Source organism: Aquila chrysaetos, chromosome 24 (assembly GCF_900496995.4).
Source record: "Aquila chrysaetos chrysaetos chromosome 24, bAquChr1.4, whole genome shotgun sequence".
NCBI lineage: Eukaryota > Metazoa > Chordata > Aves > Accipitriformes > Accipitridae > Aquila > Aquila chrysaetos.
The window spans coordinates 7,555,770-7,582,592 of record NC_044027.1 but is presented as its reverse complement, the minus strand read 5'-3'; the positions used below and the strand labels follow the sequence as shown (position 1 = coordinate 7,582,592).

General features: G+C 57.5%; 1 protein-coding gene across 1 annotated transcript; it reads left to right on the top strand.

The window, feature by feature from the left end:
* Positions 1 to 165: 165 nt before the first annotated feature.
* Positions 166 to 5,386, top strand: ELF3 (E74 like ETS transcription factor 3). Its single transcript, XM_030001189.2, has 9 exons — positions 166 to 301; positions 1,118 to 1,286; positions 1,968 to 2,189; positions 2,455 to 2,541; positions 2,627 to 2,746; positions 2,941 to 3,030; positions 3,685 to 3,801; positions 3,981 to 4,176; positions 4,315 to 5,386. The coding sequence occupies exons 2-9, from the start codon at positions 1,124 to 1,126 to the stop codon at positions 4,433 to 4,435; spliced, it is 1,116 nt and encodes a 371-aa protein (XP_029857049.1). The 5' UTR covers positions 166 to 301; positions 1,118 to 1,123; the 3' UTR covers positions 4,436 to 5,386.
* Positions 5,387 to 26,823: the final 21,437 nt, after the last annotated feature.

Genomic DNA, 26,823 nt, shown 5'->3' with positions numbered 1-26,823 from the left:
ATGATTAAACTGGCCAACCCAGATTTCCCGGCAAGGCAGCGCTGGGCTGGGACCCGGTGGTTCATATTATGCAAATCACCTGGATCTGGGAGCATGAACGTTTCGGGCTGGAATTCCCCTCGGGCCGCCAGATCGCGTTACGCCGCCCGTGCTATAAAAGAGGAGACGCGGGCAGGGCTTGCCCATCGGCACCAGCCTCCCCAGGCCCATGAGCAGTGGCTAGCGGCTGGGCAGGGCGCACACCCTCTCCCCTCACTGCTTTTTGGATTAGCTGCTGCTCCCGGGATTGCCATCACAGAAGGTACCAAAGCTTTTTCGTCCGGGGCCCTGTTGACATCCTCAGCTCGGGATGGCCGCTTTGCTCCCCTCCCTGTGCATCTTCGCTCTCGCCAGGGGATGCGCTTGGTCTTTTCTCGCTGCACGCCTGTTCTCCCACCGCAGCTTCCAGCCCTTTTGGGGGCTCAGTGAGATGGTGGTCTGGAGGGGCCCCCATCTAGCCCCCGAGCTTTGTCAAGCAAACAGCAAGATTTGGCTCTTCCACGAGGGCTGGGCAGGGGTTTGGTCCCCTCCTGCCTGGAGAGTTACTGGGATGTGCTTCTTGTGACTGGTTGAGAGGACTGGAGCTGCCAGCACTGGAGTCCCTGCAGTGGGCAGTGGGGCAGCAGGCTGTGCCAGCCCCAGCACTGCTGTGCCGAGGGGCTGGGGGAGCACTCGACGGCTGAATGCCCTGCAACGCCCATCCCCACGGAGGGGCTGTACAATACCATTCTCTGCAAACCACCTGCTTGCTGTCCCTTTGTGCTGGCTGCCAGTGGGGCTGGTGAGACCGGGCTGCTGCGGACGGGACTTTTCTGCAAGCACGGTGACGCTGTGTCCCCGGTTTGCTCCGGCTCAGCCTCCCTCGCTCCCGGCCCCGGGGAGGTGGTGAGTCAGGCCCCAGCCCCAGCCGGCGGGTGCTGGGCGGGTATTTCTGCAGAAGTGACCTGAGAGGTGACGATGGGTGGAGGGAGGGAGAGTCCGGCCTCACCCAGCCTGGTCCCAGGGGTGCTGCGGGTGCTGCAGGCTCTGGTCCCCCTGCCTCCACGGGGCCGGGGCTTACTGTCGTCTCTTGGCACAGAGCTTGATGGCGGGATCTTGTGAGATCAGCAACATCTTCTCTAACTACATCAGCGCTATGTACCAGCCGGACGAAGTGCAGCCAACCCTGGACATGCTGGGACACCTTGGGGATGACAGCACACTGGGGCTGACCCTCCCCACTAGCCAGCCCCCGGCACAGAGCACAGGTAGGACAAGAGGAGCAGTGGTGGCTGCACAGGGGAGCAGGCACGCAAGGCAGAGCAGCTGTCTTGGAAGAGCATTGCAAGGTCATGGTCCTACTGGGGCAGGTCAACAGCTTGCACCATGCCTCAGTTTCCCGAGGGGTGTGTTGGCTAAAAGGTTGCTGGAGGACACCCTGGGTGACACAAGGTGGGCATGCCTGGAGCGCATCAGATGCACATGGAGGATGAGGGACTCATTGCCCTCCTCTTCCAGCATGTCCCAGCGGATGGGCTGCCAGGGCTCACCAGGAGAACAGTTTGGAAGTACAGTTCTGGTGCTGGGGGTCCCACTCCACCAGTGGGACTGTCATGGGATGGCCCTAGGGGAGGCGCGGGGAGCATACCAGCAGAGCAGGGCAGATCCCAGCACAGATGGGCCAAATGTCACCGAAACCAGTGTGGGGGGGTGGGCATCAGGTTGTTGCTGTCTCCCAGGACAGGAGCAGGGCAGAGCGAGGCCAGTGACTTGGGAGCAGGTGCTAAGTGCCTGTTAGTCCCATAACCCTCCAAGTGCAGGGCCTGCTGTGCCCCGCGTGATCACCACGGGACTGGACCCTGTGCCCAACTGCAGCTGGCAGCCCGTGTGTGGCACACAGCTCTGGCATGGCTGCCCTGCCCCTGAGCCTTGCTTTCCATCCCTTGCAGACAAGCCGGAGTGGTTCAGTGAGCTCCCGTACTTCTGGACCAAGGTGCAGGTGCTGGAGTGGATCAGCTACCATGTGGAGAAGAACAAGTACGATGCCAGCTCCATCGACTTCTCCTGCTGCAACATGGATGGGCACGCACTCTGCCACTGCACCAGGGACCAGATGCGCCTCATCTTTGGGCCCCTGGGGGACGAACTCTACGACCGCCTGCATGAGATCAGTGAGTGTCCCAATGTCCCCTTCATCCCCAGGCCTGGCAGCTCGAAGCATGAGGCTGAGACGCCCACCCCAGCCCAGGACCCCATGCTTGTGCCCTCCTGGGCACTGTGGAGGGCTGCCTGGGGGAGGCTGCTCTGGGGAGACTGTGCAGGGGGACGTGGGGGCACAGACCAGAGTCCAGGCAGGGCTGGGCTTAGCTCCCAGTATGCACCATTCCCCTCCATACCGAATAAGCATTGCTAATCCCAGTCCCCCCACCCCGGCAGCGTCTGATGAACTGAACTGGATCATTGACTTGCTGGAAAAAGAGGATGTGACTTCCCAAGAGACCTTCCTGGACTCTAGCCACCTGGGTAAGAGAGGGGTCCCGGCCAAGCCTTTGCCCCAGGGACCATGTGCTGGTGCGGGCAGGGCTAATCCCTTCTCTGTCCCTTCCAGAGCTGGGAAATCCCTGTACCAATGACTCCCTGGAGGACATGAAGCCCACAAACCCTTTCCTATCCACAGACTTCACCTGCTTGGCTGGTGCCATGTCCCCAGGCAGCTCTGATGTCTCAGGTCAGTGTTTTGCCCTGCAAAAAGGTCCCTTCACTTGCGCTGATCTGGGAGCTCAGTGGGGAACTGCCCCACCACCAAGGGCAGGTTTGGGTCTTGCACCGGGCTGCCTGCAGGGGCTGGGGGTGGGAATCCAGGGAGAAGCATCTTCAGATGCCATCAGCTGGTGGTCTGAGCCCTGTCCCTTTGCCTCTCAGGGCCTGTGATGTCCCACAGCCCCAACTCCCAGGACTCCGGTGGAAGTGACCTTGACCTCGACCCTGTGGAAGCAAAGCTCTTCCCTGACAGTGAGTTGTTTGCTTCCCCCCCCCCTGGGAGCTGGGAGAGGAGGGCTTGCTCCAGGGCACTTCCAGCAGCTGCAGAGCACATCCCATCTGGCAATGATTTAGGGACAACACCTGAACATCCATCCCCACACTGGGAAAGAGGGAGGAGGCTGGTTCTCTGTGCGCCATGGGTCTGTTTCTCTCCATTGAGCATGGTGATGGTGCAGGCTCTGGGGCAGAGCTGGGGTAGCCAGGGCAACAGTGAGCTTGGTGGGAAGGGTTAGGTGGTGGCAGCTGGGTGAGGGCTGCAGCCAGAGATCCCGGACACTGAAAACTCTGTTCAGTGTTGATCCCAGCTGGCGATGATACTGGGGACATTGAGGGTGCGAGGAAGCAGCAAGGTTTGGGGAATGAACAGCATGCTGCCCTAAGCATGGTGGTACAGATGAAGGTGGGCCAAGGCTGGAGGGAATCGGGAGACCTTGCTCTCAGGGGAATGGTTCCCTGGTACCCAGGCCCAAAAAGAGGGTGCAGCCCCTGGTCTCTCCCCCTGCCCCAACCAGCTCTCCCCTGTGCTTCTGTTCCTGAGGAGGACATCTCTGTGGCCAGGGAGGGAGGAGCTGCAACCCAGCAGGCTCTGCACAGTGTAACATGTCCCCTTGTCTGTGTGCACAGATGGCTTTGCAGGGAGCAAGAAAGGGGACAGCAAACATGGCAAGCGGAAACGGGGACGGCCCCGAAAACTCAGCAAGGAGAGCAGAGACTGCCTGGAGAGCCGGAAGAGCAAGCACTGTACGTGGACCCTTCAGCCGGGAGTGGGGACTGCCTCCCCCAGTTTGGCTCCATGCAGGGCAGATGGGAGGAAGGGCCACGTCTGCTGGCCATGCCCCTTGACAGGGGGGTTTAGGGAGATCCAAAGTGCAGGGACCCACAGGATCTTCCCAGCTATACAGCTTGCTCTCCTCTTCCAGCCCCAAGAGGTACCCACCTGTGGGAGTTCATCCGGGACATCCTGATCCACCCAGAGCTGAATGAGGGGCTGATGAAGTGGGAGGACCGGCGGGAGGGTGTCTTCAAGTTCCTGCGCTCGGAGGCAGTGGCTCAGCTCTGGGGCCAGAAGAAGAAAAACAGCAGCATGACCTACGAGAAGCTGAGCCGAGCCATGCGGTGAGTGCCCTCCCCTGTCCCCAGGGGGGACCTGCCCCACAGGGCTGGGTCAGACCCACCAGGGCTCAGCCTTGATCCCCCACAGCAGCTCCCCAGCCCATGGGGCTGCATCCAGAGCCCTGACTCCATCTCCTCCAGGTATTACTACAAACGAGAGATCCTGGAGAGAGTCGATGGGCGACGGCTGGTGTACAAGTTTGGGAAGAACTCCAGCGGCTGGAAGGAGGAGGAGGTGCTCAACAGGAACAAGGAGCTGTAGGAGTCCTGGATGAGCCGGGGTCTGACAAGCCCCTTGGGGCCAGTCCCATGCTGAGCTCCTTGATAGGAAATTTTGCCTGTGGCTGTATCTGGAAGCTGCTGCCCTGTGCAGCGTGTGGAACTCCGACCCTTGCACGGGCATGCTCGTGCGTGCTGGTGTTTAAAGCTAGTATTTTGGCTCCGGTAGGCTATTGTAAACCGTTACTTCCCTCACTGGATTCGTACCTCCGACTGGAGTCGCAGTGACTTTGGCTGTTTCAAAGCCTGGATAAATGCAAAGGGGAAGAGAAGTTCGAGTGGCAGCTGGCACGCAGTGAGAGCCCAGCAGGTCTCCTGGTGTCACCCACCTCCTGCCCGGGAAAGAGGGGCAGCACCACCATCTCACCTGTGATCGGACAGCTATGGGGTCCTCCCCTATCACTGCTTGCGCCATGCTGAAGGCGCTCACCATCCTGTTTGCTCTGCGTGGGATGGGTGAGGCCCCCCCCCGTGCAGCAGCTTCTTAGGGTAGCACCTGCTGAGAGAAGATGGGAACATTGTGGAGCTTCACTCTAGCCCTGGAGAGCCCTCAGGAGGGAGAGGACTGGGGACAGCAGGGCTGCTCTGCATTTCCAGCCCAGCTGCCTGTATCTGGAAACAGGCCTTTTCCCCAAAAGCGCTTCTAATTTATGTAAGACCAAAAAAAAAAGCACAAAATGAATGTACAGATATATTTTTTCATGAGTAAGATGTTCCCGTGTGAGAGTGTGCATTGTAGGCCACACACGTGTCTTGTGGCAGGTGGTGATGCTCAGCTGGACTGAAGCGATGTCACGGGGGCACAGACTGGCTCTGTGTCAGCCACAGGAGGGGGATGCCAGCCCAGCCAGGCACCCAGCAGGTGCATGTGGTTTCCTCCTTTTCAAATGGGAATATAAGAGGAATAAATTGTTGTTTGGTTGGTTTTTTTGTACCTCCCTGCCATTTCGCTTGTTTTTCTTAAAGACGTGGTGGGGACCAGACTCATTACGTGGGATGTCCCATTGCATGAAACCCGTCTGCCTCCATCCCTCCTGACTGCCATGGCCTGGACTTGCCTGGTCATCCTGGCACAGGGTCACAGGGTCTTCCTTAGGATGAGGTGGGCTGGTGGGAGTGAGATCTGGAGGCCTTGTCTCAAAGCCAGCCATGCAGGGGCATCCTACACCCACTCCCAAACCTTGGCCCTTCTGAGGACCCTCCAGAAATTCAGCACTGGCACTCGCCTTTGCAAGAGGGCTTTCCTGGAGCACCAGCTCCAAGCCAGAAGCAAATTCCTGGTCCCAGAGCCCAGTCTGCCATGGTCTGGTGGAGGGGGTCTCTCTCAGCTCCCTCCTCATTAAGGTCCCCAGCCTGGCTGGGGGTCACAGGCTGTGGGAGGACCTCCAGCCCCTCTGGCCAGTGCTTTCTTCTGAGGCATGAAGGGCAGCACAGGCACTGCAATATGTTTAAGGCTTGCTCATCTTCCAGTCTGGCTATCTGGGAGTCTCTCCTAGGACCTGGGTGCCTCTCAAGGACCATACCTTCAGGAGGGGGGACTGGTAAGGCCTGGCAGTGCGGACAGCCCCAACACACTGTCTGCCCCTTCTTGCTCAAAAGCAACACCAGCCTTCCCAAGCTAGCCCAGCCGCAAAGAGGTAGGGAGCATGCCCCAGGGGTGCTGGGAGGACTCTCTCTGACCCACAGGATATGTCTGTGGGGCTGCAAGAAGGAATTCATGGGGTTGAAGGCCAAGCAGGCTCTCAGATATGTTCCTACCACGAGCTTGGCAAACAGTGGTCCATGCATTGCTCCCAGCTGGCGTGCATTGCCCGCATTTCATGGCGAGCATTTCTGAATACTGCTGGGCACCAGAGGGTCTTGTTGCCACCCCAACCTCTTGCTGGTGTACAGGACCCTGCTGAATGTGGGCATACAGTGGATAGCAGTGCTCAGGTCCTGTTCACCCTCAAGGGGAAAGGCCCTGGGACACCTCCTCTGAGCTTGGAGCTTGACCAGGTGTCCTGGTTTCAGCTGGGATAGAGGCAAAAGCAATGCTATGTCCTTCTGAATGGTTTCAGCCAGTGCCTGGAGTGACTAAGGAGGTGAGCCAGCCCACCAGCGGGGGGATGAGGGGAATTTTTCGGGTGCCCCTAGGCAGTAAGGGTGCCTTGCAAAGCCTGAGATGCCTTTTTGGCAGGAGGACCCAGCCATTGTTCCTTGACTGCCCTTCATTACTGCTGGAGACGTGGTACAGTTAAAAATCACCCATCCCACACTTGCAAGCGTGTGACCCAATGCAAAAGAGAGAGAAGTAAGTCCTTCAAAGCAAGGTCTTCTGTGCTGTCTCCCCTGGGCTGTCCTGGCTGCAGCAGCTGCAACTGCTCCCAGTCTGCCTGGCCTCAGCTTGAGAGTGAGGCTGGTGGCTTAGAGCATCCCTGCTGCCAAGCCACTGTGCTGCCAGAAGAAGCCCAGGCCCCTGCTTCACCAGGACGTGGATAACAAGAGATGGGTCCAAGGGCTGGGGGAACCACAGACCCTGCTGCAAGTCTCTTGTTTTGCTTTCAAACTGCTGGTGGCCCTGGCCCTGGGCACCCTACTTCTCTGCTGACAACCCCCAGGTTGTGGGCCCAGTGGCAGCTGAAGGACCTCCTGGAGATGCTGCAGTGGCATCAAGGGCATGGCCCACCTGCTTTGCCAGGGGCAGGAGGTGCCCATGGGCCAGGTCCAACCTCTTTTGGGAGGCTTCAACTGTTGTTTACATGAGGAGTTGCCTTGCTGGTGCATCTGGGACACCTGGTCTCCTGTGGCCATGCTATGCCATGCTGTCCCATGCCCACCCTTGCAGTTCAGCAAGACGTAAGAGGGGGTCTGCAATCATGCAAAATTCTGGGGATGACAAAATCATATGGAAGACCTCCATCCCTCGCCTTCTAGTGTGCTGGACTGAAGTTGTACTGCTCCCAGATCCACACGCTGAGATGAGGCCATCAGGGTTGCCCTGTGGTGCAAGAAGAGGTCCCAGTCCCTGGGTGTGAACCAGGAGCCAGCCTGTGGTCTGGGCTGCAGCCAGACCTCCGTCACGTTCCTTGCGTAACGTTCCCCAGGGAACAGGTTTTCCCAGCTGGCGTCTGCTGGCTCCAGCGAGCGGCGGGTGCTCCAGTCCCATCCCTGACCTCCTCAAGCTGCCGCAAGGAGCAGGCTGGACTGGGTGGCAGGAGGGACAATGCCGAGATGCTTAGGCTGCCCATGCAAGTAGCATGTGTGGGAGGGGGCCAGGATGGTGGCTGGTGGCAATCAGCATGTCCGGAGAGGGGACGCGGTGAGCAGGGCAAGCCCAGCCCCAGGCCAGGTCTCGCAGGAGCAGTCTGCACTCCTGGCTGCTGTCCCTCTGAGTTTGGGGCTGTGGGCAAGGTGTTTATTCTCTGTCAATAGATAACCCTGGCAGGTTGGCAGGGAGAGGGGAGCACTTTGTCACGCAGCCTGCTGCCCTGCCAAGCGCACCTTGTTTGCTCAAGCAGTTTCATTTCTTTCCCGCTGCGGTTTGTGTTACCTAACTGGCCTGGGACAATGTTTAACCAGCTCCAGCAGCAGCAGGGAACCTGTCTGCCTTGCCTCCCATGCCCCCAGTGTCCCCACCACCCACCACCCGCCACCCACCAAGCGGGGGGCATGCCAGCCAAGAGGCTTGGGACAGAGGCGTTAGGTCCGTAGACCCCAAAGCTGTATGGGCACCCTGTGCCAGAGGAGGAAAAAGAGGCAGGGGTGTGTGGGCACGGGCTGGGGGAACAGATCCTGCAGCCTTCCATGAAGTCTGCATGGGTCTGTGGGGCAAAGAGCCAGGGAGGACTGGAGGAGGGTGAGCAAGGCCAGACACACACATACCCCAACATATGTGCGCACACCAACACACGCTCAGGGTAACACCTGCAGTGACGTCCAGGCCTGTATTGAGCCAACCCAGCAGAGCCTCCCAGCACACTGGCATGAAAAAGAGATGATTTATTTGGTTTTTTTAATCTCCCTGGAGGTGCCTGGATTTTATTGCTGTGGCAAGCCATGGCAGAAAATGGAGAAAAAGAGGATTTTCCTCCAAAACAACCTCCCCTTACACACTTACACTGGGGTCTGCAGGGGGATCTTTCCCACACAGTGGTCCCAGGATGAACGTGTTTCTGGTACACAGTTCCCATGGAAATATCTTGGTTGCCTTCAACTTTGAGCATTAAAGGGGGTTTTCTGTGGCCCCACAGGGACACAGGGGCCATTGCTGATCCCTGGCCCCAGTTAGGGAAGAGGAGGGCAGTTTGTCCTGGCCAGTGCTTGTCTGGAACCCATGGACCCGAAGCAGGCTGCTGTGGCTGAAATGTGGCAAACATGGGAACAGAGAAATGGGGTGAGGGGAGAGGTTTCAGCTGGGCCAGCAAGGTGTCCTATATCCCACATGCCAGACCATGAACTGCCCCTGAGCACAACAGCATGACCTGATTTTCCAGCTAAGCCGGACTGCGGCCATCCTTGCAGCGGATCAGGGTGGATGGGAATGTGGTGGGGATGGGGGGGCAGCCTGTGGGAGGCAGAGATGATCTCCCTGGGAGCCCCTGCTCTCCCTCCCACTCCCACTGCCTTTTCCTCAAGCTCCATGCAGTCCCTAATGGCTTTCACCCTTTCTTACCCTCCTGCTTCTGGCTCAGCATGATGGGGGAGCAGGACTCCACCCCATACTGGGAGCAACTGGAGGTGTGGGGTCCCAGCTGCCTTCCCATTGCCATGTGCAGGGGAGCTCCTGGTAGCAAAAGAATGGAGACTGTCCCCAGCTCCACAGAGAGGGCAAGAGGAGAGAGCCCAGGTCTGGGGCCAAGGCAGCACCTGATGCAAAAGGAAGGTTGGCTCAAAATATCCAATGTCTTCTTTCCTTAGGCGAAACATTTCTTTGGTGGGGCATTTCTTTGGTGTGTTTCTCCTTGGGGTGCCTGGTCAAGGTGGGAATCAGCCCTTCAGACTTTGGAAACAAGCTTGCAGAAAGAAAGGTAGGTGTGTAAATTGTTGGCTCTGGTCCTCCCAAAAACATCCAGGGGGAAAAAGTCTTGGAAGCCTGTGGGAGAGGTTTATTGCAGCTGGATTGCTGCAGCTGTGATAAGAAACCCTCTCCCCACTGGATTTCACCTGGCACTGCCCTTGCCAGCCCCTGACCAGCCCCAGGTTTGCTTCATGCCACCCAGGCTGCGATCTCCCAGGTTTCAGGACTGGCTGTACCTGGAGGAGGTGTGCAGGATTCGGCACGGACAGAACCAGGCTTCAGAGTACACGGATTCTGCCATGGAAATTGTTAGAGAGCAAAAGTGTCAGGCAGTTTGGGTTGCCCAACTGTTTTCAGTGCTTTTCCAGCAGTGGGCCAGATCAACAATCAGCTGGCATAAATATGCCTGGAGAAGCATCCTCCTGAGGGGGCACCCCATCTGCATACCCCTGAGCCAACCTGGGAGCAGCTGAGGTTAGTGCAGTGGGATGGCAGAGCAGGGCAGCCACCATCGCAGGAGGGACTGTGCTCTGGGGACAGACACCCACTGAGCTGGGCACTCGGTACACCTTGGGAACCAAGGGCATTGCATGGCAGGGGATCTCTGCACTGCACAGGGGGAGTGAAGGGTGTGGGGCAGGCTGCATAGCTGCAGGTTGCAGTCCTGGGAGGGGTCTCGTGGATGCAGCTTTAGGGGCTGTGCTGGGGGCAGGAAGGTGAATGCTGCTGGGGGACATGCTGGAAGGCATGGGGGTGTTATATACCTGCACTTCTGGAAGCTGAATTATATGAGGGCAGGGTTGTTGCTCAGGTGTGATATGGAGGGCAGAGTTATTGCCCAGGGGATATATATCACATAGGAGCTGGGAAGAACAGTGCTGCTGGGGGTTCATAGCAGGGTGCTGCCACGGCAGGCTCAAACCCAGCCTGGTTTTAGGGCTGGTCTGGCATGCCTGTGGCTGGGCAGGACCCCCAGGGCTGCGTCCCTCTTCCCCAGGGTAACAGCAGTTACCTGGGCTCCAGACAATGCTCCCCCCTGCCTCGAAGCCCAACAGTTTCTTTGATAACTGCTTCCAGCAGTAGCTGCCCCGGGGTTGTCTGGCTCGTCCAGGAGAGCTGCCCACTGACAGTAACTCATCTATTAAAACCCTGGGCTGTTTGGTTGTTAAACAAGAGAGCAGCTGTTCCCACTGTAGGAACGGAGAAGCCGCTGCGGTGGCTGCCTGGAACCAGAGACAGCAGGTGGCCAGTGGGCTGGGCATGCTGGGGAGCACCCCCAGGGCACGGGGGTACCACTGTGGGGTATGCCATATGCCTCTGCCTGCCTATGCCCATCTTCCCCTTTCCTTGTGGTCAGCACTGCATTCAAGCTTCTGCATCCCACCCATCCCTTGCCTCCAGCCAGAGCTCCTAGGGGTCTGTACCAGGAGGTCCTCTGCTTGCCTCCCTGGCATGCTAGCACATCCAGGATGGGACTGGCAGGTTCAGGCTCCCCAAGCAGTTGGATTCTGGTTGCCCCCATGGTGATTCAGCACCAGGCATTTTTCCCTGCAGCCTGGGAGCAAAGCAGAAGCTGCCCTGTCACCCATAGGGAGGGATTACACCAGCCCTATCTGTCCTGTGCTGTGCTTGCTGCTTCTCTGGGGCCAGGGCTCTGCATGTGGCCTGGCTGTGCTGCACATGTGTGGCTCCTGCTGGCCACATTGGCTGGTCCCTGTTCCTCAGGATGAGACTTGGGGACCTGCTCCCAGCTCAAACCTTTATTCCCACCCAGGTTTGACAAAGCTGCATCTCTGCATCCTCCTCAGCTCATGTTCCCTGTGCAGATGCTTCCCCTCCTGCAAAAATGCCAGATCCTGGACTGCCCAGGTCAGGATAGATGTTCAGCCCTTGGTCTCTGGCATCCTCAAAAGGGTGGCACTGGTGGGTCTTCTTAGGTGGATGTCTCCCAGCTTCCTCCCTTCCCCTCCCTCCACCACTGCCACCAAAAATCCCAGTCCTGTTTCTCAGTGAAACAAAAAGAAATGTTCATCACATTCTTGTTTCCTGGCCAACTCTACCCTTTGTTATCCACCAGACACAGCACGGAGCCTGGCACTGCACCAGCTTGCACGTGGAGTCACTGGGCAGAGAGCACGAGCTGGAAAGTCCAGGAACGAGAGAGCATGAACTGAAGGTCCCAATCGAGCTCATGGCATCACCAGCAGGTTGGCAGATGCCAAAGAGGCTGCCCGGGGTTACTGCAGCCCAACTCCCATGACACATACATTTCACTTCAACAGACCAATGCCTCCTGAGATCTCCTACCTTTTCATGGGCAATCACACACCTCTAGATCTTCTCCCTGCTTCCTGCTGAGCAGACCATGTGAAAACAAACCCAGAAGCTCTCTGTCAAACCATCAGGATGTGTGGTCCTGAAAGCCCTGTGTTCTGGAAAGGCTTCCTCCAGGCTTGGTGATGAGAGCACATGGGGATGGGGACAGTTGCAGACACTGCAGATGTGGGATGTGGGGAACACAGCTGTGTTAACTCATGGCCTGCAGCTCCCAGCTGGTATTTTCTTTCCTCCAGCTTGTGCAGATTCATTTCATAGCAAGGTCTCCAGCAGCCCTGATCTCCTCCATTCATTGCTCACCTTCCCACCCAGCCGTGGCCACGTGCTTACCTTTAAGTTTTCAGCTGAGAATCCAGGTAGTAAATTAAGGTGTTTGAGCCCACCAAACCATTTTGGGTACATTCTGGCCCCAGTTCAGGAAGGTACTGGTCATTGAGCTACTCTGAAAGCCACAGTTTTGAAAGCCAGTGTGGCCAGGACACTCCTCCTGGCCTGACCTGCCTTGCTTCAGCAGGAAGGTGTATGAGCAAGGCTGTCTCAGCTCCCTGCCTTCCCTTGCTGAAGCACCCCAGCAGCCCGTGACAGAGCACATGAACACAGGCAGTCAGAGATGAAGGAAGAGGGAAACAAGGTGGTGGAGAGGGAAGGAAGATGAGGAGCACTGGCATCCAAAATGCCTGAGAGAAGGTGCAAGAGAGTGGTGGGAGCTGGATGACAGAAGCTGACCACCCCACTGCAATGCATGTTCCTGGGTGCCTAAAGAAGCCAGACCCATGGGGAACCATTTGCTGAGCATTTTATTGCATCCATCAGGCCTGGAGGGAGAATGCAAGCTCTCTCTGGGTGTTCCAAGAAGAGCTCTGGGTGGTTCCTGGCCTCTAGCACCAGGTATGGCATGAGGGCTGCCAATGGCCAGCAGTGTTACAAGAGCACCTGGGGGGTACATGGAAACCATCACACAGTCAGCATGTCACTCTGTGGTGGGCCAGGTTGTTCAGGACTGCCATGGCAATGGACAGGAGTGTCACACCCCTCCTGTGTCTATTTCTGGCAGAGCACAAGAGGTTGGTGAGCAGAGATGGAAGACGTATAATGAAATGTCCAGCCTGCTGTACCATAGGGTATGGTATGGTATGGTATTTGCCAGATTTCCCTGCCTGCTGGCCCCTGAAGTTGATGGCTGGGCCAGTGGGGACATCCCCCAGCTCAACTTCTTCCAAAGCTCCTAGAAAAGTACAGCACCAGAGAGCATAGCTCTGCCGCAGGGCAGGGTGACCCCTGCCAGCCCAAGTGATGTATCCTGTCATTGGTCACGAACATCAGAAATTTCCACCTGCCTGAGACAGGGATGACGGTGCCCTGCTGAACTGTGGGCACACCCGCTGAGCACGAGACATGCTCTTGCATCAGCTGTGCTCTCCTCCAGAGCCCCAGGGCAAAGGTCTGCTTGGGGTGGAGGTGGCAGAGCTCTCTCTGTCTCCAAAGGATGGGGTGAGCCAGGGAGAAGAAGATCTTGGCTGAGATGAGCTGAGGATCTAGTCCTGGTCATCCCAACACAAAGCCTTTGAGGATGTCCCTGCACATTGATCTGGCTGGGGGACAAATCCCCTTGACTAGGGTTTCTTCATTCAGGGACTGACCCCTAGGGCAGTCTTTTGCTGTCACAACACATCCTAGGGCAAAGTGACCCCCCATCTGCTGGCAAGCTCCAGTGGCCACAGTGTCCAGGCCACAGACACCAGTCTCAGCTGGAGTGCATCCAGCTAGCTGAGGTGCCGTCATCATGGAGTAACATGGTGGCAGCTCCTGTGGGATCTTCAGGCTCTCCAGAGAGCTGGAGCTCCTCTAGTTTTGCCTTCAGGACTGCAGGCAAGCAAGTCCAGGCCTGAGCCTGCTTTCAGGCGAAGGGTGGGTCGTACAAGAGAATCTCATTGCTCCAGGCCTTTCTTAAATGAGCTGAGTTTCAGAGCATGATTTGTGGGAGCCACCTCCATCACTGCCATTACATAAGACATGTTTTAGGGGGTCAGCAGGCTGAACTGATAAGAAGCCCAGTGCCTGAGCCATAGGGAGGTGCTGCTGAGCTTGAGGGGCGGTGGGGACTTTGGGGCCAGGTCCTGCGGGATGAGACCAGAGCATGTTCACCAGCTGCACTGTCCCAATGAGATCTGCACGCCCCAGCACTCTACCCCACCAGGACAATCACTGCACCTGCACTAAGGACAGCCTCTGTGTTAGTGGCACCAAGCACTTTCTGGTGCACGAGCAGCATCTGATACAGTGGCCACAGCATGGCTAGTGCCTATCAGGTGATCTACACAGGCTTCCAGATGTGGACATGCCAGTGCTGCTGGATGGCCCAGTTTTCTTTCCTGTAAATTTTCAGTATAGCCAGCTGAGCACAGCAAGACCTGGCTCTGTCTGGCACCAAGCTCCAGCTGGTGCCTTTCTGGGGTGCTGGCCTTGTCAGGAGCCAGGGTCAGAGTGGGCAGCACGTCCACCAGGATGGACAGAAAGTGTCTGGCCCCAAGTCAGCTTCTGCCAGTGGCCAGGATGGTCTGGGTAGGATCTATGGGGGCAGATGGGCACTGAGTTCCCTGGGGCATGCAGGGGAAGCCCTTCACCTTCCCCACCCCAACAGGGTGGTGAGACCCAAGTGCAGGAGACCCAAGTTCTCCAGTGATGGCACTGGGAGGGAGGGGCTCCTGGGATGTGTCTCAGGGATTCTTTGAGCACAGAAGGAGAGGAGGTGGGCACACGGAGGGGCTGAGTCTCTGTGGGCTGCAGTCCCTTCTCCTTTGGCACGCTCCAGCCCGAGGCTTTCCAGGTCCCTGGTGCTGGGAACCCTTCCCAAGCCATCCCAGGGAGCAGGTCCCAAGGGTCGCTCTAGCTGCAGGCAGGTCCCCGGCCTTTGTGTGGAGACCCATCCCTCCAGCATCCTCCTTTCCCAGAAGTGATGGTGGCAGGCGGCCAGCCCCACCTGTCTGACAGGTAGAACAAGGGTGGGGGCAGCCGCTGCCACCCGCTGCCTGCATGCCTGCCCCAACCTGCCGGGGCCCTGCCAGGGAACACCCTGCTGCAGTAGGCAGGAGGAGCCGTGCCCCTGGCCAGCAGTGCCACCCTGCAGGGACAGCACAGGTCTGCCCCTGGCACAGGGGGAAATCAGGAGGCAGCACACTGCTGGGTGGAGATATCCTGAACCATGGCATGTTACCCAAAAGCATACGTGTGACTGCACAGGCAGTGGGTTACACAGCGACAGACACACTTGCAGACATACAGTTATGGATGCATACAGATGCGTGCAGAGTATGTTACACTGGTAAACAGTCACAAATGCAGATACACAACAGATGCATGCACAGCGTGACAGTTATGGACGCAGTTACAGATACACACAGTGCATTGCACACGCACAGGTACACGCACAGTGTGTGAATTGCAGGCGTACACACAGACACACACAGAGTTACATACTGCATTACTCAGATGTGTAAGCAGTTACACACATGGTTACTCACATGCAGTTACTCACACAAGCCCCCATACAACTCCTCACCCATGGGCACACACACCCCCTCAGACAGGTTGCACCCGGCATGGTGGTAGCCCAAGTCGCACTCGTGTCCCATTCCCACCACGTGCAGAAGATACGCAGGTGCCCCTGGGCCCCACTGTGGCCTGCCGCTCACTCTCCAGCCTGTCTTCTTGCTCCCAGCTCCCTGGCTTGGGAAGGGCTTTGGGATGGGCAGAAATCCCTGCGGGGTGCTGATGCAGCCAAGGGATCATGGTGGTGTGTCATGCCCCGCTCCAGCCCTGGGCCAGCTGCAAGCAACAGGCAAGGGCATCTGAGGATATAGGGTGAGTATTCCCTGTTTTGGGGCAGCCGGAAGCCCCAACAGTCAGGATCCGACCCCCAGCCCTGCCTGGTGAAGGTGCAAGCAGACCATGGGTGGACTCTCACCCATCCCTGGTATTTTGGCAAGAGGTGGCAATGCCGGGCCTGTACCTGTGGGAGTGCTGGCCAGCACCCTGCCTGCTCTGGTACCCATCCACCCAGCGTGTCCCCAGGAGGGACAGCGAGGGCCCATTCGGGGCATGGCTGGGCAGTGTCCAAGTGTGATCACACACTGTTTATTTGCCTAGTTTCAGTCCCCAGGGACCTATCGGTGACCTGAGCTCAGACCTGCAGGGGCAGACTTGCCTGGGGTCAGAGACCTCCAGCACTCACAGCGTCTCAGCAGCTAACTGAGGGTCACAAACAGACTCAAGGATCCAGCTGGGCCACTCCAGCCCCAGGTGACGAGCCCCAGCATCTTGCCCAGCCACTTGCAAACAAGCCAAACAGCTCAATGTCTCCCAGAATGGCTGCAGAAATCTTGACCCCCTTACAAACAAAGCAGAAGTGTGGGCTGTGCCTCTCTCCTCCAGGCAGAAGGAGGGTCTTGTGTCCTCTTGCCGCTCCTGCCTGTGAGATACAACCCAAAGATCCCATGAGGCCCCTGCTTGACACGCCAACACTGCACCTCCCCTGCCCATGGGGTGCTGCCAAAGCCCCTGGGTGCCCCACAGGCTGGGGTGAGAGTGCCATGCAGTTGCCCAAACGGAGAGGTAGGTGGGCACCCCTCCGCCCCAGCAAGCTGACCACAGTGGGTCAATTCACACACCAGACCAACCAAGTGGTATTTATCACAGTTTGCCCAGGCAAAGGCCACCAAGCATCCCTGGGGCTGTGGGGTGAGCAGGACATGTTGGTCCCAGAAAGCAGGGCTAGGGTGATGGAGCTCACTTGGATGAAAACACCAATCAGGTCTACCATGAGGCAGATGCACTGGCCAGGGTTCAAGGCAAGTGACTGCAGCTGGGAGGTGAGGAAGGCTGAGGGTGCAGTATAGCAAGAAGTGACTTGGCACCATGCAGACACCCAGGCTAAACTGCTGGTGCACAGGGCGGTGGGGAGACCAGATGCTCACCCTGGATCTACAACAGCACTTTGGGATTCTAGATGCAGAGCCTACAACAGTCTCTAGCTTGATGCCCCCCATCCCCAAACAGTGCGACCAAATCCCATTTATCCTAAGGAAACAGGCACCTAACACAGCGTGTGTCACAGAGAAAGCTGGATGGGGAAGGGGCCCTTGGCTGCAGCTCCCATGACCCCCTAATTGTCCCACACTGTCCCTGGGGTGGCGATGAGCTCGTTTCGCTGTAGTTACCCTCCTTGCTGCATGCCAGGTGCTTTGTCATGAGGCAAGAGGAGGAGTGGGAACAGGTTATTCAAGGTCTGTGGGGCCCAGGGCAAGCACAGGTGAGCGCGGGAGCTGGGGGTGTCTGGGGGTGTGAGAGCAGGGCAGTCAAGCAGGGTGAAGCCCCCTCCTCTTCCCACAGGAGCTCCGGGGAGGTGGGGGCTCGGGAGCCCAGCACCAGGCACCGCAGTGTAGCTGCGGGGCACAGATGGGGGGGGCAGTAGACTTTGCCCCGCCTACAAGGTGTGGCAGAGAGGCTGAACAGTCTGCAGGGCATAATTATCATCAAGGCCGGAAAAGGTGGGTTGGGGTCAGGACAGGTCACATTTGGGTCAGATCGGGAGACCTGACCTGGATGGCATCAACAGAAACCCCCTGTGACGGGTTTTGCAGCATCCCTCCGCTGCTTGGGACGGGGCCTCCTTCCTTGGCAGTCGGTGTGTCTGTCACTGTCATCTTCCCAGCCTGAGAACCAGTGGCTTAAATGTCCCCACATGGACCAGAACATTTTCCACAGCCCCAGGAGCCCCCCCCGCCCTCTCCAGGCTCTCCTTTGCCACCTGATCACCAAACTGGGCAAACTCCTTCTGGTGGGGCCACGACCCTGCAGGGCACAGGGACCAGGCACAGCAGCCCTTCTGGTCTGCCATCCCAAGGCATTGGATTTCCTGGGCACCTTGGAGACCTAGCCACGCTTCACAGGAAGCTGTTGTTCCTCTTCGTCTCCAACAGCTGCTTTTCCTGCTGGGACGTGCCACGACCACAGCCCCTGCGGACCCTGTGCCCACCCCATGTGACACTGGGGAGGCTGCGGTGCTGCCCCCTCTTCCCCTGCACCATACACCCCCCTCTGCCCACACAGACCCCTTGCTCTTCAGCCCTGCACACACACACTCCCCATCCTTGCACCCATCTTTTCTGTGTGCCTATGTGCACACACACATGTGCCAGCCCCTAGGACTGTCTGGTTTTCCCTTTTTTGGGGGGGATCCCATAAACACAGTGAACCTACAAACACCCGTCTTCCCCCCCCCCTGGGGTGCAAACCAGTGTGGGTGGTGGGATCCAGCCCTAGGCAGGGTAGCTCAAAGCACACGTCTGCAGGTTTCAGAAACCCCGACACTCTTGTCTGGAAACAAAACCTAATGGAAAAAGAGGGAAGGAGCATCCTAGGTACCACAGTGCCCCCCCATCCATGTCCTTCCCTCCTCTACTCCTTGGGCTGATGGTTTGGGTGTTGGAGGAGGTCTTGGCTGCTGACCCAAAGGGTCCCCTTGGAGGGAGGAGTCAGGGCTAGAAAACTGGTACCACATGTGGTTGGTACAGAGAAGATTTGGCCTCGGCCAAGGCTTCGAGAAAACAGAGGAGGGGCTGGGGAAGCACTGTGAGAGCTGAGGATGGTCCCGCAGTCCACCAACCCCGCACTGCCCCAGGCCTGCCCCATGGCTGCAGAGCCAGGCCTGCCACCAGCACGCAGCCGGACGTGAAGGGCCGGTCTGGCCACACTGCCCTTGGCTCCATCCCTAGCCCAGGGCAGGAGACCAGCAGGGACCTCTGCCCCTGCGGGCTGAGGGACCCCACGGGTCTCCCTTCTTGTGGACAGGCCAAGCATTGCTTTAACACCATATCTGGTCCTTGCTCCAGCCGCTTAGCTAGAAAATGATTGCAGCTCCTTCCTGCCCTGATGGTGGTTAGAAATCTTCTCTTTTCCAGCTGAAATATGGCCACAGACACTGTTGTACATTCCCTTCTCATTGTGTGACCTTAGTCCATAGCCAAAAGAGCTGTCCCCCACTCCCGTGAGCCTGTGTGAGTCCGTCAGGCGAGGCTGCACCCACACCCCAAGATCTGGGGATGGGGGGGGAGAGCAGAGCCTGGGGGCACCTGCCCTGGTTGGGGCTGGGGGGTGCCCTGGGCAGACGTGACCCCATACAGAGAGCTCGCAGGGCCTCAACCCAGTGAGATGGGCATATAAGCAGTGTGAAGGAGAGAGGGTTTGGGAGAGCCGCAAAACTGACCTCCCAGGGGCACAGCCAGGCACAGCTGAGCTGCAGGATGCCCCGTGGAGCCAGCACCAGAGCCAGTCCCTGGGTCCCTCCCTGCCCGACCTGGTGAGTGGAGGGACCCACCTGCAGCCTCACATCACCACCGCTGACCCAGGGCCAGCGTAACCCAAGCGCTGTTTGTGTTGTGGGAGGGGGGTGTGTGTGTGTGTGTGTGTGTGTGTGTGTGTACGCGCGTGTACGTGTGGGCAGGGCCCCTGAGCATGGAGCTGAGCGAGGACGTCATGTCAGCCAGGGGTGCGGCACCGCCCAGACATTCATTTTGCAAACAGACATGGGGTCATGAACTACATAAAGGGCAGCTGTGGGTTCTGCCAGCACCTGGGCTGAACCGCACCTCCCTCATCCAGGTCACCCTGGGAGAGCAGAGTAGCAGCGGGGCACAGGGGGTGGATGGGAGGACACAGTAAAACCCTTTGCCCTGGGACAAATAAAGCGCACCACCAACTCATGTGAAACTGCAATGTTTTGGGTTTGAAGATTCCCCCCCTGCCAAGTGCCTGGCGGGTTTGTAACAGCTGGGACTGCATTCCTGCTCACCTCCCCCAGCAATGTGCACGTGGACCTGGGGTTCATCGCCTTCTGGCTGGACTCCCAGTGGAGATGCGGGAAGCCAGGAGGTTCCCAGCACCCATCCAGATCTCCAGGGCAGCTGGAGATCTTGCAGTCTTGCTGGGTCTCCCACGGCTGCTGAGGGTGGCCAGGCTTTTAGCTCATCTTAGCCACAGTGGTCCCCAGCACCACTTACTTGTTCCTTCATGCAGCTGCAAATGCCAGGGGCTGGATGTCCTGGCTGAGGTCCCCCTGCCTGCCCTGGCTATAGGAGCACAGCTCCCTCCCTGCCTTCCCATTCCAGCCATCTTGCAGCGGGGGACATCAGGGCACAGCATGGGAAGACCACAGGTCACGTTGCCAGCCTGAGCAGGCAGCTCCCCAGGACAGGCGCGATGCTTGCAGGAGGCCAGGCATGGCCCAGCCTCCCACCCTGCAGGGATGTGTCAGCCCCACTGTGACCCCACTCCTCTGGCAGCTCTGGGAGGTCTTGTAGCTGCAGAGGGCATTTAGGGTGCAGAGGTGGCTCTGTGCCTGGCTGCAGCTCAGGTCTGCCACAGGGATGGGACCCTGCGGAGCTGGGGTAGCCCCCTGCCAGCTGCACAGCTGTGGGGCCAGGGCTGCAGGCTCTGGGGAGCTCTGTTTCTTTTCAGACATGTACTGCTCCTTAAACTAATTTGCCTGCAAATCTTGTGCTCGCAGAAATAAAAAGCAACACTGAGAGTGGCAGTGGAGACCCCAAACCAAACCTTGTTTTGAAAGTCCTCCTTTCCCCACCTTGGAGCCCTGTGGTCCTGCTCTTGCACCATGCTCATCTGCCTTCTGCTCTCTGCTGTGGCACAGAGCCTGTGCGTTCCCTGGATAGCAGATCTAGGGCTTAGCAAGTGTGGCAGAACTGCTTACTCCTTTTAACCCAGGACTGGATGAGAAATCCACTCTGGATGAAGGCAGCACTTTGCACCCATTCCCCAGAAAAAAGATGCGCTTGCAGGGAGGGGAAGGGCTGCAGGACCCTCTGAACTTCACTCTTGTCTTCTCGGGAACAGGGTGGTTCATACTGCACCTTCGAGCAGGAGCCCTGCAGCTTTGCAGGCTTTGCCTGATGCAGCTACACGTGCTACGAGTTTGTAGGCTTGTCCCCAGCCCTGCACCTTGCTACCCGTGCCGCTGACTCACAGTCTGACCTTGGGTTGGCCACCGCGTCTCCCTGTGTCATTGGGCTTCCCAAGGAGCGGGCTCGGCTCAGCTGCTGGCTGCCTGGCTGTGGAAATTCCCCACCTCCTTCCCATCCCCAGGACCTGCTCCGCCTCGGCGCCCAGGCACCCCGTGGGCTCTGCTGCTGGCCAGCCCCGCATGCTCTCCCTAGCGGATCTCGCGCCCTGGAGAACAGCCCACGTCCTGACTTTGCAAAACCCTGACAGCCCAGGGGATGAGCAAGCCCTGACAGCGCCGGAGGAGGAGCCTGGCTGCAAACACTGGCCTCTTTGTAATGGCTGGGAGCAGGCGAGTGCCAGGCTCCTGGTATTTATTTATTTATGGAGGTGAATGCTAACAACTTGTTTAAAAGGAAAACGTGCACCTTGGGGCCCTGCGGGCAGATGTTCCTCCCCTATGCCTGTGCCCCTGTCCCCTGCCGGGGCCAAACCCAGGCACCGCACACCATGACCCCCCAGACAGGGCTGGACACGTGCCCTGGAGGGTGGGAAGGGCTCAGAGCACCCAGGTGTCACCCTGTCCCCAGCCCAGAGCTGTTGGCCCACCCCAGTGCCCCTGCAGGCTGTTCGGGAAAGATGAGACTACAGCAAGGAGAAGTGAAGGGTAGCAAAAGCCCCAAGCCCAGGGTCCATGCAGTGGCATCCCATGGCCAGGAACCAATGCAGACAACACATCCAGCCCTTCAGGGCTTGTCTGGATCTGCCCTAGCCCTGACATGAGTTCATCGCACATCTGGAACAGCCTGTGGAGTGCTGTACCCACAGTGGGCAGCTCCTCCCTGCCTTTGGCTGATGGCCATAACAAAGATACCACTGAGCTGCAGCAAAACGGTTTGTATGACACCTGATGCCATGTCTCCCAGCATCTCTCTACTCCTGGGACTGGGGGCAGTGGGCAGGGAAGGAGAACAGGAGCCAAAATAAGTGAGGCCACAGTTAGGAAAAGGAAGGGTCTTGGTCAGCTTTGGGCTATCCTGTGGCCAGAGGAGCTTTATGTCTACCTAAGGCCCAAACTACAGGTCTTGGCTGCCATGAGACTTCACTCCCACCAGCTTGGCAGCAGCAGAGCTCTTCACAGCATTAGCTTGGCTGGCCAAACCCACTCCTCACCCAAGGTACAGCTTGCTCACCTGTGAAGTCTGCCTGCAAACAGGAGTGTCTGTGTGTTTTGGGGGGCATGCTAGGTGGAAAGCTGGTAGGTTTGTTCGAGGGAACTGTATCCCTATGTGTAACCTGGGACTGTGGAAGGAAGCTGCTGAGATGTTCATATTTATCCTCCATCAGCAAGTGGCACCCCACTAACCATGGTGTCACCCTGGCTCCTGCCTTGGTCACCCCATGCCTCATCCACCAGGGCACCCTCTTCCCCAGCAGTGGGGATGGGATAGCAGTCCTGCCTTTCCTCCATCAAGGAGGATTGTCAGATCCTTGTGGGACTTCCTGGCAGAGTCACACCCAGATGGCCCTGTGCTGATCACGGCCGCAGATACGAGTCCATCTGGGAAATGTGGTGTTTTCGAGTCAGGACCAGAGACCCAGTGCTGCCTCTCCAGCACCACAGGAAGCCCAAGGTGTTTCGACAGCGCATGCTCATTCTTCACTGCTAGTGACCTGCAGAGTGGAATGCGTGCTTCTGGGGACACTCCAACTCCCCAACGACTCGGCATCTTGTGGGAGGATTCAAGGCACGTGCTAAGGACCAGTAGGATGTGATGGTGTGAGTGCATGTGGTCATGCCCATCGGTCCTGCCGCAGCTTGGCTGGTCATCTCCCAAAAGCACACCATCATGGCCCTTGTGTCTAGCAAGGCTGGGACAGGTTCAGTGGGAACTAATCACCAGGACAAGCTGATTGCCAGCAGTGCTTTAGGACGGAGTCCAGCAAAGCAGGGGAGGGCTGTAGGAGCACCCTGATCTATTGCAGCTGCTTCTCTGAGCACAGCTCATTCTGGTGATGGGGTGGCCCAAGCCAGCCTGGACTACCTCCAGCCTTGTCCACACACAGTGCTGGACATGGCTGGCCTGGAAATGGCCACAGGAGAGCAATGACCACACCAGACACACAGACAGTGCTTGTAACAAACTATATATGAACTGGGACCCCTCCTGCATGGAGCTGGTGAGCCCACGTAACCCTGTGGGTCATCCTCCAAACACAGATCTGGGCTGTTTGTTCTTTTGCTGATATAGCACTGGCTTTCTTCCAGTTTGGAATCATAGAATAGAATCATAGAAACATAAGAGTCATAGAATAGAATCATAGAATAGTTTGGCTTGGAAGGAACCTTTAAAGGTCATCTAGTCCAACCCCCCTGCAATGAGCAGGGACATCTTCAACTAGATCAGGTTCCTCAGAGCCCCGTCCAACCTGACCTTGAATGTTTCCAGGGATGGGGCATCGACCACCTTTCTGGGCAATCTGCTCCAATGTTTTATCACCCTCAGTGTAAAAAATTTCTTCCTTCTATCTAGTCTGAATCTACCCTCTTTTAGTTTAAAACCATTACCCCTTGTCCTATTGCTACAGGCCCTGCTAAAAAGTCTGTCCCCATCTTTCTTATAAGCCCCCTTTAAGTACTGAAAGGCTGCAGTAAGGTCTCCCCGGAGCCTTCTCTTCTCCAGGCTGAACAACCCCAACTCTCTCAGCCTTTCCTCACAGGAGAGGTGTTCCATCCCTCCGATCATTTTTGTGTGTTCCCTCTGGACCCGCTCCAACAGGTCCATGCCTTTCCTGTGCTGAGGACCCCAGAGCTGGGCGCAGTACTCCAGGTGGGGTCTCACCTGATCGGAGCAAAGGGGCAGAATCCCCTCCCTCGACTTGCTGGCCATGCTGCTTTTGATGCAGCCCAGGACTCGGTTGGCTTTCTGGGCTGCGAGCGCACATTGCCGGCTCATGTCCAGTTTTTCATCCACCAGTACCCCCAAGTCCTTCTCCGCAGGGCTGCTCTCAATCCCTTCATCCCCCAGCCTGTATTGATACTGGGGGTTGCCCCGACCCAAGGTGCAGGACCTTGCACTTGGCCTTGTTGAACCTCATGAGTTTCACAAAGGCCCACTTCTCAAGCTTGTCCAGGTCCCTCTGGATGGCATCCCGTCCCTCAGATGTATCAACCGCACCACTCAGCTTGGTGTCTTCTGCAAGTTTGCTGAGGGTGCACTCAATCCCACTATGTCATTGATGAAGATATTAAACAGCACTGGTCCCCATACGGACCCCTGAGGGACACCACTTGTCACGAATCTTCATCTGGACATTGAGCCATTGACCACTACACTCTGGATGTGACCATCCAACCAATTCCTCACCCACTAAACAGTCCACCCATCAAATCCACATCTGTCCAATTTAGAGAGAAGGATGTTGTGGGGGACTGTGTCAAAGTCATTACAGAAGTCCAGATAGATGTCATCCGTAGCTCTTCCCTTGTCCACTGATGTAGTCATTCCATCATAGAATGCCACTAGGTTGGTCAGGCAGGACTTGCCCTTGGTAAAGCCATGCTGGCTGTCTCAAATCATCTCCCTCTCCTCCATGTGCCTTGGCATAGCTTCTAGAAGGATCTGTTCCATGATCTTCCCAGCCACAGAGGTGAGGCTGACAGGTTGGTAGTTCCCAGGGTCCTCCTTTCTACCCCTTTTAAAAATGGGTGCAATGTTTCCCTTTTTCCAGTCACCAGGAACTTCACCTGACTGCCATGACTTTTCAAATATCATGGAGAGTGGCTTGGCAACTACATCAGCCAATTCCCTCAGGACTCTGTGATGCATCTTGTCAGGTCCCATAGACTTATGTTTGGCTTAAACTAGTTCACAAGTGACATAAATGAGCACATCACCTGTCCCATTTCTGCTGAGAAAAGACACCAGCACCAACCAGTATAACTTTACTGCCTTGAATTCACCCCAGACTGAGACTGGAGTGATTTTGCTCTGTCATCAGCAGACTTTGGTCTGTAGTGTCTTCATGTTATCCTTCTGGGCTTGGAAAATCAGTTCATACCAGCCCATCCATTTGATCGGTGCAGTTTCCCAGTGGGGACTTGCCTGGGAGAAGCCTGAGGAGTCTGTTGCTGGCTGAGCCAGCAGTGCCGGCTATGTGGGGTTGGGTCCTGGGGTGCTTGTGAGGTCTCCCCAGCTATTAGCCCTAGCTAGCTGTGAGCCTGCAGCCACCTAACAGGAGCTAACAAACCCTAACGGCAAAAAGCAGAGCTCAGAGCCTTGCCATGGCTGAGACCTTGTCCCTGGGACAATGATGGCATGGAGGAGGGATGGTACATGTTGAGGACTCATGGCTAGACTGCTACAGACCCAGGGGGCATCCCCACTCTTGGCACCCACCCTGTCATGGCAAGTTGCCTTTCCCATGTAGAAATTCTTGTCTCATCACCACCACCATCATATAGCGGTGACAGCATCTGCAGTGTAAAGCAGATCTGTTCGCCCCTGAAAGCAAGGGTGGTGAATCTCTCCCATATCCCACAACAACCCTTCTTGCTCCAGCAGTCGTGGCTCGCCAGATCTCTCCACCCTGCAGCCTCCCAGCTCAAACTGGATCCGCATTTTTATGGCAAAGCCTGCAATGGGGGGGGAGCAAGGGTGAGGCAGCAGTGGGGACACGGCCAGCACTGACTCTCCCTGCCAGCTGCTCATCTCTCCCCACACTCTGTTTGCTCAGCACTGGGTGCCATGTGAAGGCAAACACGGCTGTGCTGGAAGCAGCAGAAAGGAGGGAAGAGGCTGTCACGACCCTGCAGCCTCCCACTGTGGTGAGTGCTGTTTGGGGGGTTCCCAGGGCACAGCTGGAGCCGACAGTACCCCAGGGCCCTGACAGCCCCTCTTCCCTGAGACAGCTCAGAGCACAGCAAACAGGAACCACCGCTTAAGGGTCCGTTGTCCCAAGAGGAGAGCTGCATGACCTGTGGCGTGAGAGACTTCAGCCAAGGGGGTCCAGCTGTCGCAGACGCAGCAGCATGCCCCTGCTTGGCCCCAAGCTGCATTCACAGCATGCAGATTTAAAGCTGTGCCATGTGAGCCAGGTGGACCAAGCTCCCAGGGCCAGAGAGATTGGTGGCTCCTGAGGACAGAGGGACAATCCGCACTGGGAGGATGGTTGATGCAGTCACGCTAAATTTGCCATCTTTGTGCGCTGTCCTGAGGAGCAGAACCTGGACCGGTCGGTCCTGCTGTGGGGGAGCGACCCTGTGCTGCACCCTGCATGAAGTGCTCTGCCCTTCTCTCCAAGCCCCAGGCATGTCTTGTGCTGGTGTCACATCTGCAGCCAGAGGGGCTGGAGTGATCCACCCCTGGCCCCCTTTGGTCCCAGCTCCCTTTGGCTGCCCCAGTGGAGGGGAGGGAAGGGTAAGGCTGAAGCATCTCCCCAGCACTGCCTGGGGAAGGATGAGCCAGTTCAAACCAGGGGTGGCAGCGGTGGGGTCTCATCTGAGATTGATGTGTGTTGGCCTGGCCCCATGGGTGAGCTCTCTAGGCCCCTGCCTGGCAGGGCTGCCTTCACCAAGGCAGCAGCACCGGGGGGAGACAGGGTGCCCATTTGGCCCAAAAAGGGCCATGCTGGGACAGCGCACACTCGGCTCCTCAGGAACCTGTAGCCCATGGTCAGAGCTGACCCCATGCCACTCCAGGACCTGGCTGACCCTTGGCCGTAGGAGCCTCTGAGCGAATATAAATCACCTCCTCCTCCTATAATTAGCACAACAATTTGCTGGGGAGCTGTGCTAATTTCTCATACCACGTCCTGGGTCAGAGACAGTCCTAGTTTTCCTCCTAACACCTGCTGAACCTGACCTGCTGAGAACACACCCCACTCATCACCCATGTGTCGCGGCAGGCTTTGCTCTCTGCTGGACCTGTGGGCAGGCGGGTGCCTGGCCTTGCACTTTGGAAGCCGTTTACACCTCTTGAAAGGGAGCCTGAAATATCTTCTCACCCCTCCCGGATCTACCT

Bases quoted from the DNA above. Each gene is read 5' to 3' on its own strand.
- ELF3 (XM_030001189.2), top strand. From the start codon at position 1,124: ATGGCGGGATCTTGTGAGATCAGCAACATCTTCTCTAACTACATCAGC. The intron at 2,747-2,940 runs GTCAGTGTTTTG...TTTGCCTCTCAG, and splicing joins AGGCAGCTCTGATGTCTCAG to GGCCTGTGATGTCCCACAGC. The intron at 3,031-3,684 runs GTGAGTTGTTTG...CTGTGTGCACAG, and splicing joins AGCAAAGCTCTTCCCTGACA to ATGGCTTTGCAGGGAGCAAG.